Consider the following 19,183-nt stretch of genomic DNA (forward strand, 5'->3'; position numbering starts at 1 on the left):
GGAATTATTACAAATTCTTGAAACAGTATCACCCTCTATTTTCATTTCTATTATGTCAAGACCTACACACGCTAAGTAACGTACACTAATGATAAACCTATGAAGCAGGCAGTATTTTCTCTTCTACTTTCAAAATGTTAACCAAAGCATATTGCTCTAAGCTTTTACTAATACATAAACCTCAAAAAGCATAATGACTTAAAGATCTCGGTTATATAAAAAGGAAAGTATTTAGTTACTGGAATAAATTGACTATTTTAGTTCATATTTTAAAAGAAGAAAGCATTGCTCTATAGAGAGAACTATGAAATACATACCCTGCAAAAGAATTAGGCTTTCATAACTGTGAAGTAGATGGAAGAGAGCAACCCGAACAAGTGACAGTCCACAGTTATGCAAAAGCACAACAAAGAGGGAAAGCTTACGCAAGAGCCTCTGCAGCCTTTCACGATGGCAACACAATGAGATTAATTTCCCCAACCCATGTTTTATAGCCATTTAAACCAATTAGAGGTGTGGAAGATGACCTATTAGGTGACACTCATAAAGCTGTCTCCTCGAAAATGGCCCCTCTCCACACTAATCATCATCCATCATATTCTCTCGTCAGAAAGGCTGATGTCTTTTTCAGGGAGCTTCATAATTACTTCCAAAACTGTGAAGATCTACTGTTACAAATCTCAGGTAGGTGTTATGCTTAGCCCCCAACATACAAATTTGTCCAACCCAACTTGACCATTTGCAGCTGAATCAGATAGCACTGTCCACTAGAATTTAAAAAGGTCAGAATTTCATGTTTTCAAGTACAACAAAAAACAAAAGATGCAAAAGTAAAGTTGAGCACATAACTGCGAGAACTGAATGAGCAGGCTGCCTGTACACAGAAATGAATATAACAAGGATCTGCTACATTTTCTTAGACCTCTTGAAACACCGTCTTAGCACTATGAAGTATTCCTGCTTTTTCCCTAAGCAAGGTTCATTTAAATAAGCCTTTATTTAGTAATGAAGAATTTTATTTTTTTGACAGTTCTTTGTAAGTAACTATGTTAAGAAATCACCTCATCTCCTAACTGCTGAATATGAATAAAACTGGTCATAGCTGCCATTGTTATAAGTCACAAAGTCTCTACTGGACACAAGAATAAAAAGAATGCTGTTCAAAGAGCTCTACTAAATCTCATCCTTAGAGTTATTACAGTCAATGTTTCACTTTGACTGAAATTTGTATAAGTTATGTGCCTCAAAGAAAATATTATTTTCAATAATTTCAGGAAACAGACTTACTTTTTCAAACAATTTCAGGGATATTTAAAGGCATGTGGAATAGCTGGCTACGTTTTATATGCAATAATTACACTCTTAGCTGGCATTCATTACAAGATTAGTCATTAATTCATTTGCTTTTAATACAGATCCTTCATTTTTCTCACTGGAATCCAGTATTTGCGACCAATTAAAAATAATTGTGTTTATACGGCTTCACAATTCTAGCAACTATTAGTTTGAAGAACATGTGAAAAGTGAGTATTAATCTCCATCACGGTGTAACTGCCAAGAAGACTTCAAGGCTGCATATAAAATCCTACAACAACTAAATAATAAAAGCAACTTTCTACAGTAAAGTACGAAAGTCTTTTCACTCAAATACTAATAGCTTACCACAACTCCAATGCACAAAATCGTCATGCAATATTCTATCATTAGCAAGCCAGAGTTAGGGCTAAGCAAGTACCAGCTTTGGATCCAAAATAAACTTTCCAGTTATTACGGTTCCAAGCACTTTTACTTGCTCAAACTTCCACTAAAAGAATAATCCTTTGATGATTTTAAGTTATGAAGTTCTGCTTTATCTGATGACAACTGTAGACTTCGCTGTTCTACAAACATGTTAATAGAAGATCCAGGAACACGAAAATAGCTTCAGAAAAAGGTGCTCAAGTATTTAAACTAAAAAAAATATTACAGAAATTTGGCTTTTCCTATCCACAAAAAATCTAAACACGTATTTTATTAAAGGTATAAATGTATTATACTATACTTAAACTGAAAAACGGTCAACCCTGATCTTGTTATCCACACATCGCTTTTCACAGATTCAGCTTTCCCACTGTGGTTAATATTGAAAGAAAGAACTGTGCATATGTATTTATGTCTTGAAAAATATATCCAAAGAAAATGGCTAGACAGACTGCTAAGCACTAACAAGGACAGTAAGCACATGTACCAATCAATGGCATTTCACTAAGAAAGGCTACCACACATCTGTTTGGAAACATTCTTGGCGACTGCACAATGCCTTGGAGTTTGCAGCTACTTCTTGCAGTAACACACACTGTCCTCTGCCAAGAGACTGGCATCTGCTTTACCAAGTATGGCTGAAGCACTGGGATGAAACACATCAAAAGTGTGTAAACCGCTGTGTGATTTCACAGGAATTTCATCACTGATAAAAATTAAAAACATGGCTACATACACACAATGCTGAAAATTGAAAGCATCCAAATACCATATCAAAAAACCCACAGCAAAATAAAACTCACCTGTATAAGCTAAATAATAGAAGTATAGCACCTAAACTAAATAAATAATAAATAACAAATAATAAAAAATATACAAAATTAGTACCTAATAAGAAAAAAACAAAAAACAAAAGAAAAAAAATTATACCACCAGTAGCTCTAGATCACTCGTGTTATGTAATAGTAAAGATATATTTACAAATTACTCTTTGAGAAAACACACACCTAGCACTTTTCATCCACCAATTTTCATCCCCACAGAAAAACCTTAGTTTGAACACAAACTTATTTTTTCTTAGTAATACAAACTTATTAACTGTTGAGTAAGTGACCCATTCTTCAAACCAAATTCACTTTGTTAGTGGCTCATGCAACAAAGCTAGCAATGAAAAATATGAGCAGAAGAAACATACAATATCTTTGTCCTGATTCATCTTTTGCCGTTTCGAAAGGATTCAGTTCTTCACCATCATCCTAATTATTATTTTTATGACTTACACCATGGGTATGGTTTACATAATGAGTTTCGTTGTGTTAGGTATTACACAGACATTACAAAAACACTCTGTTTCCTTCAAACAACTTAGAAACGATCTCCCCCGACTCTTCTTATCTAGTCATTCTCATCTGCAGCACGATGACATTAAGAAAGAATGGAAAACAAACAAAATACTCATGAAACAATGATGAAATAGCTATCTGAAAGCAAAGTTAAGTTGTCTCCTTAAGTGTCTCCTCAGCTTTACTATGCAGTTAAGTCACAAATCTGATGGTTTTGCTCAGGATATATTAAATTTCCAATCTTTCATATATTTTGATCCTCAATTATCTTCGGCAAGTGAAAGCACCAAAAGAGAACATTCTGGGAGCAGAAGGCTGTATATAAATATTTTTCTTGGTAGGGAAGAGGGAAAAAAAGCATTCATTTCTGCCAATAAATTTTATTTTATTTTACTTTAATATGGAAATAGTTCTGCTACTACACATCGGTGTTCTAAAGGATGAAACATCATAGGTGGACCATAAAATACTAACTCTCATTGAACATACTGTTCAAAAGGCACTGTTCATAATAATTCTAAATTAGTGTAATTTCCAAGCACACACTTGACATATGATAGCACTTCTAAATCATCTAGCTTTAGATATGTAATCAAAACAATGGATTTCTAACATTGCCTTTTTTGTGCATAGCGTGCATATATTTGGATACATGAAATCCCTGCTTTTACTGATCTCAGATCACAATCTAAAACAGTGTAGGATTAAATATTTTAATCTGACTGATCATCTGATTGTTCTCTATAAAAAGGCACATGCGTAAGCATCCGACCCATCACAGCAGAACACTGTTTCGTATCACACAACTCAAAAATTATGCATCATACACTTTTTGTTCAATTATGTTTAGCAAGGTTGATATTCAGCAAATCTAACTATCGATAAAAAGGTAGCTAACTACTTTTATAATAGAGAAGCATGCCAAGCATTTTTCCCTTGATGTAACTCTTAAAACGATCTACCCCTTAAATGTAGAAAAGTATTTTGAAAACTAATAATTGAAAATGAAAGAATTCTTAGCTTAATTTACCAAAACTCTCTACTTAATTTTTCAGCCTCTAGGACTTTGAAACTACTGAAATAAAACAATAAAACCTTAGAGCTCCTTTAAACACCCTTCATAAAAAGCACTAGGATACATAAAAAATATCATAAAGTTTGGAAAGACATAGTTTTTCTCACTTCCTTTTCATCTTACCTGAAGTGTAAGGCGCTTAACTGCATTCCATACTATTCCAATAAATTCTTTCATTCTTTCTTCAGGACTTCTGCAGCCTTCAGATGAGTTCAGCATGGTTTTCACAGGAAGTGATAGAGGGCGAGATTCTAATGCAAACAACAAAATTCAGCTGTATCAATAACATATAACGTAACATAGGGGCAGCACGGAAAAAGATTACTTATTTTAAATTCTAGAAGAGACCTCATCTCACTACAAAACTCACTATCTCACCATCTCTGAGATAACAGTGCATAGCAGAAGTTTCTATTGCTTGAAGTTTCAAACTTGGCAGTACAACTGCATCAGTTAAGCCTGTTGAGAAATGCAATGTGTCAAAAGCACTTGGAGAAATTCTTAATTTCTTAACATAAATTGTTAAGTAAATATTATGAAGAAAGCATAACCTAAGCAAATTAAGTCAGTTTCCAAAGTGTGATAACCTATTTGGCGACGGAATAGCAGCAAATATATGTTTTCACATACATTGCTGCCAGGGCAATCTGGAAAAGGTTTTAGTTTTTCAAAGTTGTAAGAAATGAAGTCCATATTACATTACAGCCATTAAGTAGTTTTCTATTAAAATAAGTAAATAAATAAATAAATAAATATATCACTTAGCATAAACTGCAAGTATGCATTAAAAAAAACCTGAAAATGGAACAATTTTGTCAAATTTAAGAGGTACAGAAGTAACTGAAATATTTCAGGAAATATTTCAGCTAAATTCAATGATTTCTAGTAAAGCAGTAAGCTTCCTTAAATCTTTAGGCTTTCAGTAACATGAATATAAAAAGATTTTAGATAGTACTAGCACTAAACTGAATATAAGCAAAATAGCAATACAAAAAGGGAATGGATCAAGTAGTAATTTCAGAATCATTAAAAATGCATAAGGAGTACACAGTTCCTTCTGTGATCTCTTACAGGATATGTTCTCCTCCTTGTAAGTTTTGGGATATGCATCAAATTATTGCAAGCCTCCTCAATATTTCCAGCATTGGTGTACATCTTGTTGAGCTGACAAAACTGCAAAATTAAAATCTCCACAAGTATGACTATTTATGTTTCCAAATTATACAGACAGGAGCAATCTGCAGCACAACTACAGAAAAATTCTTAAAATGGAATTATGCTATCAGTGCAACTCAGGTGGGCAAAATTCTGTGCCCCTTTATATGTGTCACTGGTCTTCATTCAGTTTTGAACATGCAAGTAAACATCCAAAGAATTAAAAACGAAATAGCTGAAAGGTGAATTTCTGCTAACAGTGTGCAAAGTTTGTGCCACTTAAGGAATAATTTTGATATTTTTTTAATCAAGGCTAAAAATGATCAGAGTTGATTAATATTCTAGACACAATCCTTCAACAATTAACATTTGAATGATCTGAAAGGAAAGAGAAGCATGATATTAAACCAAGGAGGATTCAAACGATTCTAAGATGGTAAAAGAGGGAGAATCTGAGCCAGATCTTTCTGGCTGCAAAAATGGATCTGTTACAATTATAGACAGTTAAAACTGGATCATTAGAATGCAGAAAGCATGACATTTCAGGATTGTTTGCTGTCAGTTGTGCTGGAAAGACAAAAAGTATATTTTCCATATGGAAAAGCACCATGGAGTAACTATAATCTTTTCTTTTTTTGACTTTTACGCGATGTAGTGAGCATTCAATCCATACTACAAACATATCATGTTAAAATTAAGACATTTAGTGAGGAACAGGCACTGCCTTTTAAAATTCTTGGTATGGCAGAGCTGAATTCACAACACATTCTTTGTGTAGGCAGGCCCTATGCTGCACATAATACAAGGTAAGAATCAGGAACAGCTTGAGTAAGAAGAAAGATTAAAACAACAGAGTGGAACAGAGAACTCAATACAAGGGTGGGCAAAGGGGAGGACATTATGTAAAGTCACTCTGAGTCTTTGAAAATATCAGAGGGAGGAATTCCTCAGGTTAGGATGAGAAGACAAATACAATATAAAACTATTCCTCAGCACAGTCAGCAAGGAATATTAACACCTTATGCCACTTGACAAGCGCATTTCTCATGAATGGGATCTAAGACTAGGTTTTGCTCCAGTTTGTCATGTCTTCTTAACTGGGAAACACATCACTAAATCTCTCTCATTAAAGGGAACCAACCATCTAATGCCAGAAATCGATGCCTATGAACTAAAAATAAAATTAGATAGCTGAAACTTCACTTGTTTTTCTCTATGTATGCACAACTTAAGTCTGCAAAGCTGCTCTGTTTCTAATTCCAGGAGTACCTACGATAGACAACAGCTTCACTCTAATACCCCATACTCAACAAAAGATGGAAAAAAAGAAAGCCTCTGAAATGCAAACAACATAAAGTCCCATTCAATCAGAAATCCTGAAAAACAGGGAATTAATAAGAGGTGTCTGATAATAAGATATGCTTCAGGGTGGAAACAAACTAATTCAGAAATAACTGTTGTAACTTCTGAAAAAGTGAAGAAAGAAGTAATCTGTTCCCTTTTTTTGTTGTTTCCCTTTTTTCTTGTTGTCTTTTTTTTTTTTTTTTTAAACCCTGTACTGATAAGAGCAACAGCTCTGTCTAGAGGGATACTGAGGCTACTGAGGCAGAACAATGTCAGCCTTGCCTGATGGGAGATTATATCAGGAGATGACAGTTGCTAAGAGTCTGCAGTCTGGTATGGCTATTCAGTGTGTTTGGCTACTCCTCTATAGTAGATACTTAGACTGGATCAGCTCCATCTGTCTCAGTATGAAGGTTAATCTACTAAAATAATTATGCTACTCAGCTACTACTGAACTGAAAAATCCAGGAACATTTCCTGGCACAGTAATCAGTCCTGTGCTGAAGCCAGGAGCCAGTCAGCAATAGCTGGATAGAAAATAGGATTTGTCTGAAACATTTACAAAACTGTTGAGAAAGGAAAAAGGAGCGGGGGGTTGCCTTGGGTTGTACAAAGCTGAATTTTAAAGAAAACCAATGTATTGATTCCTACTTTGTTCTCAAGTCCCATAACACCTAAGTGCTGTTTTAGTACAAACATACACCGCATCTTTTTCAAAGCAGTCACTCAGGGGCTGCCACGCTCACCAAATTCAGAGGACACACCGTAATGTCTGTACTGAACAGACTTTGAAAAGGACTGATCAGCTTCAACCAGGATTGAGCTATCAAGAGCAATAATTTCCGCAACTCATTTCACCATTTATTGTTAGAGATGCAGTCTTTCAAAATTAATTGTGTCTTCTCTTTGTAGATGACACTATGCGAGACTTACAGGCATAAGTTCTAGATACAGATTGTGCTTGTTTTTTTATAAAGACATAGGTCTCTCCTTTTTTTTCTGGCTTACCAGGAACTGTTTGCTTTAGAAATCTGATCAACAAAACAGATGTTCTAAAAATAAAAATAACTTTGGGAAAATTAGTGCTATATTTAGTGACTTTAGAACTCAAAAGAGAAAATAAACTCTTTGAAGTGACATGATTTGGGGGCAAATGGACATTTCCTCTAATAAATAAAAGCAAAGACCACAGATCAGAGGTTTTCTACTACTGGGCTGAGGACCACCAGTCATCTGTACTCATCAGCGGCCTCATGCTTTTGGTTCTGCCTTCCTTACAACTGGTAATTGACCTCAAAGCAGGTAAATTACAATGCCAATATCTTATTCCTATTTTGTAGGTGGTGCAGTTCTATCATGTCTCGTTCTTCCGACACAAGACTCCTTTCTCCTGGCTCACTGTGTGCCCGGGTAGTTTATAAATATACAAGGGAGAGCAGCTCCTTTCTGGTTAGAAAAGGCCATCTTGCTGCAGGCCAACCCATACTGTCAGTGTTCTCCAAAAGCTTAGAAATGAAAGTCAAGGTTCATACACAGATACCCGTGCCACAGTCATCAGCAGGATAGTCTCTCCCCAGTGCATGACTCTACTCAAGATGTGCATCATATGACCTCAGCATGCTGGGCAAGCTTTCCTTCCCACCTCACATCATCTGTCTTATACTTCTCACACGCTAGAAATGAGCTAAGCTGAGAAAAACGCTACTGCAAGTTAACCATAGATACTAAGAGGCCATGGCAGCAGCAAAACACACGAACAGTAAATGAAGTTGAGGGAAAGCTCTTTCTGGAAAGATTTATCTAATAAAATTACAAATTGTCTCTGTAGTGTCAAAGTACTCATTGGGGTTTCTTAATAAATATATGTATTTTAATGCATTAGATACAGTTTTTTTTTATCAGAAATAGAAAAAAAAAGTGTTTGCTACTAATGCAAGCCATTAAGGAACTGATCAAGGAGTCTGAGGGATTAGAAATGAGATTGAAAAGCAGTGGAGGAGAAAATTCAAACTTCAAAGAACTCTGGAAAAAAAGATGAAAATCTAAATGGACTAGAGATTTTTATTATTTTTTTAATTTTTTGTTTCAGAAGATTAACTAGTTTCTTCATATGTTATAGAAAAAACACAGCACACCCACCACCTACCTAAAATTCCTTTTTTTTTTTCTTTTCTGTTAACCAGCAGTTTTCAGCTTCCATGTATAATACCAGCTAAAGCAAAAGTCACTAAAACTCTTATATAAAAGCCTGTTTGACTTTTGGTTGGCATTTCAGCTTTCTTCCTACGTTTATATATTTTTGTACTTGTAGAACAACATACATGCCTATATACAGAGATACATGAAAGTATTACAAATGAATCACGCTTTTATATATTATTATGCCAAAGGAACAAATTTTGTTCTCAGTACAATTCATTTCCATGCAGTAATTTTGCTCCGCAATTTAATACTAAGTGTTTATATATATATAAGTATGTATACATATACATAAAAGAAATTGCAGAAACAGAAGATTAACTTGCTGAGAATGTTTTCTTACTTTGTGCATTAATATTTCCTACAATCCAATTTAAAAATGAAGAGTTCATCTAAGTAGCATACTCATTAGGTGATAGAAGTGCGTACCAGTATTTTCTGAACTACCAGTACACATCAAAGTGTTTTACAAGAATTCACAACTTAATTTTTGTGGTGATGTGTCAAAAACATTAAAATATGGAATCTTTGGACTTCTTAGCAAATGTCTTTTTGTAGAGCAAATGTATGCCAGTAACTCAAATTGAATGTGATGTGGATGTGGTTATGCAAGCAAAAAAGCTTTCTGTGTGAAAGTGAGAGTAAGATACGGAATGGGTATGGTTAGCTTTTTCTCCCATCAAATCCAATTATTGCATGATTTTTAGGGAAAAAAATCTACTTACTACTGGGAAAATAAATAAAGAAGGACTAACACATTAATACAAATCAATAATAGTTTTTCACAGGCAATACTGACCTGCTATACTAGTCACAATTAAAACTTGCTGTATGTGATTTCAAAACTAAAGCCATGCCTGAATTTGTTTTAACATTGCTTTCAATTCCAAATAAATAAGAATGTCAGCCTTCAGGTTTGCAAGAACTTTCCTGGTAAACACAGGAAGAATTCTGCTTGCTTGTCTACCTTACCTTTTAAAAATACACTGACTGTTCCTTAGTTTTTTAAGTAATATAAAACAAAAAGCCACATCTTTTAATTTTTCCATACAGAAAACATATTTGATGTACTACATTGGATTTGTGTTCCTAATGTTCTTAAACTCCACACATGGAACTGAAAATATCATGCCATCACACAACTGAAGTAAAACATTTTACTACCTGAGAAAAACCATAATATTTCTTGGTATGGGTATATGATTGTCTTGCCATTTAGAAGTTACTCTAAGTTATCTGAGCCCAGAGACCTTCTATTTAAGCAATCTTTCCAAGAACTACAATCCAGTTATAAAAACATAACAGGTTTTGTACTTTCAGGCACCTGAGGTAGATGTGTGTCAGATTTAAATTCCTACATTTTACTTAGCCTACTTAGCATCTGTTTAATTTCATTCATCTTCCCAAATAAATCATCAGTAATACATTCCAAGGCAAGCATGAATAAACGATAATCATTCAGTTCATTGAGCAGAAATAGCAATGTACTAATTCAAATGCTTCATATAATCCATTGATTTTTCAGCAACTAGATTTCTCTGACATTTGCCAAAGTTTCTTTTGCATTCCAACTCAATTTAGCAGGAACCTCGTACAGCATTCTAGTTATAATACTTATACACTTATATATCACATCCATCTTGCAAAATGTCCCAAACAACCTACTTCAATTTGTGGCTGTGTGGCTCATGTTCGGGCAATATCCAGTGTGGGCATCAACGTGCCCCCAGCTGAGCAGCGTCCCACAGGCACTGCCACATCTACTCAGCAACCCGTATTACCTGCCTGCACAGGCACACTGCATACATACTATGAATTTAAACACACATATTAAACGTTGTGCCACTACCCACTCATTAAAGCTACACTACAAGTCTGGAAATCACTAAATCACTTTTCACTGAACTAACAGAGAACCCCTGAATTGCTGAAAATGGGAGAAGTGGTAGATGAAGAAAATCAGGCAAATCCTTTTTTCTTTTTTTTTTTTTTTCTTTTTTTTTTTTAATATTCTTTCTTTATTATCTTGCTTGTTTATGGCCACATCATACAAAATGTAAACCATGTATTCTGCTATCTTACTCTGTTTTTGAGGCCTCTGTGGTTAAGGAGATTTATAAATAACTTCCATTTGAGACTTAAGAACAGAAAACTTGGATTTTCACAGACATACCATATAAATAGAAGTTTTGCTCTTTTCCCATGCTTCACTTTTGGCAATGTCTCAGCAACCATTAGCTAATAAACTGAACTCAAGATCAATGTTTTAAATCATTTTACAGCTGTGATTACAAACTGCTTTCATTTAATACATAGGGTTGGTTTCTAAATATTCTCGAGGGAGTCACTGCTAAGATTATGCTAGACATGAAAAGCATAAATTCCAACTCATCACCTGAATAGCATGGTCTTAAGATACAACCTCTTTCAATCTCTGAAGACTACATACATGTGCTTGCATCCACGTTCTCAGGTTTCTGATTCCTTAAAGAATCTGTAGCTACAGCTTTGATTGTTAAGACATATGGGGCTTACAAGGATTGCTGTCCCTCTTACCTAAAAAGCTATTAAAGCATAGGTACCTGGACATGTAATCAGCGTGCTTTTTATGCTTCTTTGCAAAAAGACAAAGGAAACACAGACAGGAAGTAGGTGAAAATTAAAAGAAAGGAAATCAAGTTAAAAATAGAAGGGATCAGTAAAAGGGATCCATTAAAAAAAAAATCAGAACTCTATTTTCAGCTTAGTAAGTAATTCAATCACCATATTTCAGCACATCATGCATCTGTAAAGAAATGATCTACTGAAATTTCTCTCAGAAAGAGATCTCACCTTTTATACCTGTATTCATTCTACCTTTTCTAATTATTTACACTGAGAGCTTCATAACGAGAGAAACAATGCAATATGTGTGCTAGTTTTTACTGTCCCCCGAATCTTCCAGTCCAATTCCAACTGTGACAAAGAGACTGGAAAGCTTCTAACATCACCTGAAATGCCATGAGGGAATATGGAGAACAAGTCTGCATGGTGCTGCAGTACGATATGGCTCTTCTTCCTTTAACAAGGGGAAATTTGAATGTTCTTTTGAAGGGGACAGAGCATCCCTGTAAATTATTTCTTCACTAGACAATACTTTTGCTCTTTGGCATTCATTTTATTTTTGAACTCCCCTTTTTTGCAGGTAAATCTCAAAAACTTCAGGTGCTTTACACCTGGCATTTTATCTCCAGAGTGTAGCAAACAGATACACATTTGAAAACACTGGCTTGTCTTCAAACAAGCAACTATGTCATGCATGGCACGTTCTAAAAGCTAATAAAAGATAATGTCCACCTTATTTCCAACCGCACGCTATTTCCCGTTGTCCAAGAAATGAGAAAAAGTCAATACTCTTACCGGCTGATTCCTATGGAGGTAGTAGTAGAAAAAGTATGTAAAAAAACTCGAAGGAAAATATCTGGGTAACTTGATTTTATCAACTCTAGTTTTCCATAACCTCTTTTTATAAACTTCACTTTGTCAGTCCTACCTCTAATAGAGTCTTTGACACTTATTTAGATGAGTTAAAGAGCAAACTTCAATATAATAAATGAAAGCACCCTTATATGTTATTAGAATGCTTACGTAACTCCAAAACACATGCAAGTCCCTGCTTCTTCGAGTCAAAGAACAACTCTGGTAACTGAACTTTTCAAAGCTTTGCCACAATTAGGTTTTGTTCAGACAAAAAGGGATGCTGAATGCATCATTCTTTCAAACTACGTCAGACATTAAACAAAACAAGTCAGATTTCCTGATGAGTTTCCTTCGTGGGTTATGTACGTCACCGCAAATAAAGGTTTTACAAAGGACATTTTAAATCCCATTTCTTCATATCAAACCTAAAAATCCCATGAGTTTCTCTTGTGAGCTACAGCTTTGTACAACAGGAAATGTTTGGACACAACACAGATCACTTATGACATTGGTATAGCAGAACTATAGATGGTACAGATAGTAAAATAAAGAATATACTTAATATAGTTGTTCTGTTACAAACAAAAACAAAGGATATTCGTTAAAGAATGGTAAAATAAAAACACTGATGCTAAAAAATAAAAATACGTATAAATGAAATCAATTAAATTTCAAGAGTTTTCTATCATTCTACCAATAACATAGCAACTCTTGTAATATTCAGCAAACAGATTTTCTGGTTTTAGTACTTTTTAGTCTACCACTAATGGACAAGATCATAACCTCATTTTCAGCAGACAACATCTTGAAGTACTTCATGATTATCTGGGAATAAACATCAATGCAAAAGAAAAGAGAATTTGTTCATTATATTTCAGAAGGATTATCAAAAGTCTCAGCTGGATAGTCACTTTTGTTGGATGATGTCCTATTTTACAACTTGCAGACAGTACTGTATGATTAAATAGCTTACAAAATCCCAGAATGCCATATCATCTTGATTAGCAATAACAAAATGTAACTTTAGCACTCCCAATGTGCCAAGGAAAATTCCTGAATTGAATAATTTCTTGCACACTGGAAACAGAAGTGGCAACAAATATATTTTCTGTGGGACAGTATTTTTGAAAACTGTGAACTTTACTGTGTTTATGCACAAGTCTTAGTTCTGCTGAGATTTGCACACATGCCAGGTTGGAAACAATGCGAACAGTTTGACTGAAAATAAAGATTAATGTGAATGCATAAAGTCTGACAAAATTATGGACAGAAGTACTAAATATAAAGCCATATAGCTCTCTTCTATTGAAAGTTCACATCCTTTATCTTGTCTTAGTAAATAACAATTAGTATCATGACCCCAGACATGGTATCTAAAGTAAAAATGAGATATATATATTACGTGTGTATCACAAAATCCCATGTTTGACAATTTTTTATTAAGGAAGTGGTAATTTTCTGGGATAAAATTTCTTTAAATCTTAAAGTTGTTCCACAGTACTCCCACAGTTGATACTGCCGAATTGTGCACGCAATTTATTGAGTGAATCTTGAAGAGCTACTGGATAGTTTCAATCAAGATGTGATTGTACCTGTTATCGTTTTTGTTTTGACAGGACTGCTGGCATACTCAGAAGCTTGATTCGATTGCTGCCTTGCCAAAGGCGCGCTTCCAACTGATGCTTCATCCTCTTTTTTCCTAGTTACTGACACTCCAAGTGGAACAGCTCCTACAGACTGCTGGAAAAAAGAAATGCCTTGAGAACCACTCAAAACCAAAAACCATTAATCACAAATCATGACATTATCACGAGAAGCATGTCTTAAACGGTGTACTCTGATACTTATAGAAGACAACTTGAGATAATGATTGTAGAAAATATCCTATGAAAACAAATATTTAGTTTCACTGAACAGCTGAAACATTACATTCAGGCTTGCACTTGCAATTCGTTATTTTAGTGCTACTCTTCTGAAGACAAACAGAAAAGAATTTATTAACCTTAAAGACCATGTTGAAGGATTAAAGAAAAATCGTTATTTAGTAGAAACTGAATTCAGCCGGATATGAAAAGCCTTAAATTTTTGCAAATAAATTATTGGCCCTCATTAATTCACCTTCTAATGAAATGACACACAATTTAAAAGAAAAAGAAACATGTAGCCTGACTAATAATTTCCAATATTGAATTTTGTTTTGTTTCTTAAGTGAATCAATAACATTACAAACTGCTCAAAACACGAATCTGATGAACAAAATTGAAGGCACTCAAATCTAGGTTAAAAGATCACATTCTTTTTTAAAGATGAAAAGACAACAAAGTATCATAACCCATATTAAGTAAAACCAATACTTCTGAACTGGAGGTCCACGAATTAATACAACCTACTATGTATGCTGTCAATATTTTTCCTCATGAGATTTTTTTTTTTAAATTAATATGAACAAGAGAAGCAAAAATCAGTTAAAAACTGAATTTTCCAATTTGCACACAGTTGGCTGTTAGCATTTTGCTGCTAGGTAAATTGTAAGCACATCCAAGTTGAGAGTTGCAGTGTTTCTACTGTTCGTTTTGCAGAGTGTTATCATTTAAAGATGGCAAAAGTTTTTTTTCTAAAGATCAGACATTAGGATTACATGCATCTTAATCAATTTTTGTGTAATTTAATTTTGTTGGTATTGGAGTGAAAATGTAATCCATATAGCTGGGTAATGAGAAACCTCACACGTTGCATTAGGAATCTCTGTGGGAAACAAATTCGTGTGAGGCGGGCAATGTGCTTGTAAATTTTCTCCAATGGAAAACAGATCACTGAATCAAGCAGTGTGCAACACGTGCACACATACAAAACCCCAAAACAAACAGAAAAATCATTTAATTGAAGGAGAATGTCTTCCAAACGCCTTTACCAGTTTCCACTATAAAAGTAAATTAAAATAAGACAGACAATCAACTATTTAATCCTATTCCAGCAAAAACAATCAACTTACATATACATTGGTATGCAAAGTTAATAAGAAAATACTAATGCCAATGACAAACAGAACTCTCATCCCTCCTCCTCCCTCTGAATGTATCATCAGCTTTGTCACCAAAAGCACTAAAAAGCCATTCCAGAAGACAGTAACATAGCACTTTGGCTTTTGTTGTTGTTATGGCTAGAGGACACCAATGTGCTTTGAAAAGACGAGTTTTACACCACAGAAATACTTCCCACATGTCTGTGCATCTGTAGAGAGTGAAAGAGAGAGTCTCAAGTTTTATACACTTTGGTCAGACATATTACATCACTTATTTTCAAAATTCAGCACTTTATCTGATACAGTCTTGCAAATGGTAAAGCCACTTGCAGCTCAGCCAAGACAGTCACCACTGAGCCATGCTTTGCCATTTCTGGATGTAATATCTTAAGACTCCTGACTTGCCAAAGTGAAGCAAGAGCTCTGAAGAACAAATGCAGATAATAGAAGACAGTACAAAAGACAATAGGATGGAAAATGTTGTCTGAAGAAGCAGTATCTGTTTCTGAACAACTGAAGAAATGGATCACCAACACACAATAATAAGTTACACCACTAGTCATACAAGGAAAAACATCAAGGCTATCACAGCCAGGGAAAGCTGGAAAAAATTAAGACCTAATATTAAGTGTTTGAGTGCTGATCTGGACAATGAAACAGCTGTTTCATCTTTGCTCACTGAAATCAAGCCTGATGTTGCTGTTGATGATGCCCAGTACAATCTTGTCAGATTTTTGGCAGAAGATTTCTGGTTAAAAGAATGAAGAAGATGAAAGATCAGCACTGAACTAGATGGAAAAAGATCATCAAGATCTGGGTTTTTGCCACAGACTGATGAGGAAATTGTGGCTTGGGAAATAGCAGATGACAAGAGCACCACAGCTGTATGAGAAGACGAATCTAATGAGAAAGGAGACATTGCAGTCAAGTGTTTTCATAAGCATTTCGTCACAACAATCCAAAAAGCTGGCAATAAAGTAGCTTGAGTAAAGGTGCATCTACTTGGGATGTAAGCATTATGGTTATTAATTGGTAGTATATATAGAAGATAAAAAACACAATAAAGTTATGGAACTACAGAAATATTTATTTGAAGATGTTTTACACTGCGGAATACTGTAGATAGAGCACGACTCAAGATAATCAAAAAGATGCTTTCTACTTTTTACAAGAAAAAAAAAATATCAATTTCCACACGAGCTGCCAGCAAATGAATAACTATCAGCTCTATCAAGAATAACTAACTGATAACTTTTCCAATTTATATCCCCCAAAATACTAACTACCAAAATACCAAAATACTAACATTCCAAATTATGCAAGTTTAAACTTCTGTTTAAATAGAAATCTATTTTCATATATTATGTAAGATGATTGTTTGCACTTAAAAAGTAAATTCAATTTCATGACCTATACGGGCACTGATTTAGGGTTACTCTTTTAAACCATTTTGTTTTCAGATTTAAAATCAAAATCATATTCCACTATCAGTATGATTGTCTAAGTGATGGTTAAAAAAACTAAAGGAGGTTTTTTTTCCAAATTTAAAATTTATTAACACAAATAATCTAACAAATTACACACAATGTTATGTATGTATATTCAAAATAAATGCTATACACCCATACAAAAGGATCAGACACATTTTATATTTTACTCTATCAATGTGCAGTCAATATGGCTGTGCAATAGATAAAGATCTTCTAAAATTAGAGAAAGGCACAGAAAAGAGCACAAAAATAATGTGACAAAAATACCAAGGCCCAATCGCTTCCTGGTTTAGGTGGTGTTATGCCAAATAAAGATAAAATAGTCTGTAAAAAGGGCTATTGGAAATTTGCCCCAGGTAGAATTAGTATGTATATATATATATATTTACTTTGGCTTTTCTGTCATTAAATATTTTCTTTCTGAATTATAATTTCATGAATGTAAGGTTATGAAGAGCACAAAGGGTAGATCAGGGAACATGGCAGTGTTTTCTAAAGGAAACCCAGCAAACTGAGCATCCCTTTGAGTGATGTCCACATAGTCACATCCCTGGTAACAAATCACAGGCAAAAGAACATTCAAAGATAGGAGCTAAAACATCGTAAGAATGCCAAAAATGAAGCACGAGTCCATGAAATGTTGGGCTCAATTCAGAAGCCTTACCCCCAGACACAATTTGCCACCTGTGAAACCAAACCCAGCTATCACAGTAGGGGCTGCCGTGGCCACACAGAGTGATCTGGATAAGCGAAATTGCTTCCAAGCAGAAAATAAAATCAATGAAGTAATCTGTCTAAAGATGCCTTTTGCAATATTGCAAAACACTGCGTCTTAAAGAGCCAAACACCTCTGATAATGAATGACAATGAATGAATGCCACAATAGAAGGGTGAGTATCAGTGTCCAAACTTAACCAGGTTCTTTCCCTGCTGTGGCACAATTGGCTGAGACAGATTACACCTGAGGAGTTATTTGTTCTGTGTGTCTTCTGACCAAGTCATGATGATGGAACTATTTCTTAGGCAAGCATCCCAGAGAGACCTCTGGTGTGTCAACTGCACCTGTCAGCTTGGTGCGATCTACAAACCTGCTAAGGTACACTCAATCCCACTGTCTATATTACTGACAAAGATGTTGAAGAGCACTGGGTCCCAAGATGGACCCCTGGGGGACACTCCATATGACCAGCCTCCACCTGGACACAGAGCTGTTCACAACAACTCCTCTGGCTACAATCATCCAACCAATTCTTTATTCACTCAACAGTCCAGTCATCAAATCCATATCTCTCCAATTTAGAAATAATGATATGAGGCAAGACTGTGTCAAAAGCCCTTCTTTGGACCACTGATGCCATCATTCCATCATTGAATGCCAAGAGATTGAACAGGCATGATCTGCCCTTGGTGAGTCTACGCTGGCTTCACTGATAAAATGATTAATTTTAGTGAAGTGATTAACGAAAGAGGCTTTACAGCAGTGTGCATTTGAGAAAAACATGATTACATTTATATTTTCACTGCAATGAGTATCATATAACCGACACGAAAGTGTAATTAATGCTTTCTTTGCCAAGGAAAACAAACTAAATATTTATCAGCATAAAGCTAAGTTAGGGATTTAGAAGAGTGTAAATATATAATAGGAATGCCACTGTTTTACCAAAATAAAGAATGCCTAATTTAAAGAAAATATTCAAATAATAGTCAGAATTAAATATTGTGCCATTAGAAGGAAAGACTCAAAACACAGCTCTGTGTTGTTTTTGAATAGAAAGGCAATGAAAACACGCAGCAAGCAACATATGTACAAGTTACTCCATACAACTGCATCTTCACTGAAATCTGTAAAAATTAACCTTTCATAAATCATGAAGATCATATCTATTCAACAGCGCTTTCAAACTGAAGAAACATGAAGGTTTTAGCTAAACATATTATTGAGTAAGAACTGCTAAAAAGCAGTAAGCAAGCATGTGGTGCACATCCTACACAAACACATTTACTGCTGCTACACATAAGCTCAACTTTACCAAAACAATCTATGCAGACAAAAATATTATAAAAAAACCAACAAAACCAACCAATTTTGGCTGACACATACAAGAACATTTCGAAGAAAAATCACCTTCTGAAATTTCTGTGCCAATTTAAACCCTGTTTAAAACGTAGCATAGGTTCAGCAATCACCAAGCAGGGTATGGAAGACAGCTTTTGAATTTACTACTCCAGCTTCATGGATTATTACCAGTTACTGAAAAAAAAAATGGTGGTAACAAAAACATATTTCAGAAAAGACTAACAAATTCAGGGAACCAGAAATGTGATTATTTTTAACACTCAAATAATGTAAAAT

At 34.7% G+C, this 19,183-nt stretch overlaps 1 protein-coding gene across 1 annotated transcript in view; it reads right to left on the bottom strand.

Annotated features, from left to right (window-relative positions):
* The window catches only part of VPS13B (vacuolar protein sorting 13 homolog B), a gene marked incomplete at both ends in the record, with an annotated part of 421,628 nt that overhangs the window by 203,045 nt on the left and 199,400 nt on the right, over positions 1–19,183 (bottom strand). Inside the window, 2 exons of the mRNA XM_079533473.1 lie at positions 4,282–4,409; positions 13,908–14,055. Coding sequence (XP_079389599.1) covers positions 4,282–4,409; positions 13,908–14,055 — 276 coding nt within the window. The remainder of the gene's footprint in view (positions 1–4,281; positions 4,410–13,907; positions 14,056–19,183) is intronic.

The sequence above is a fragment of the Tetrao urogallus genome, assembly GCF_951394365.1.
Source record: "Tetrao urogallus genome assembly, chromosome: 3".
In the NCBI taxonomy this organism is placed as follows: domain Eukaryota; kingdom Metazoa; phylum Chordata; class Aves; order Galliformes; family Phasianidae; genus Tetrao; species Tetrao urogallus.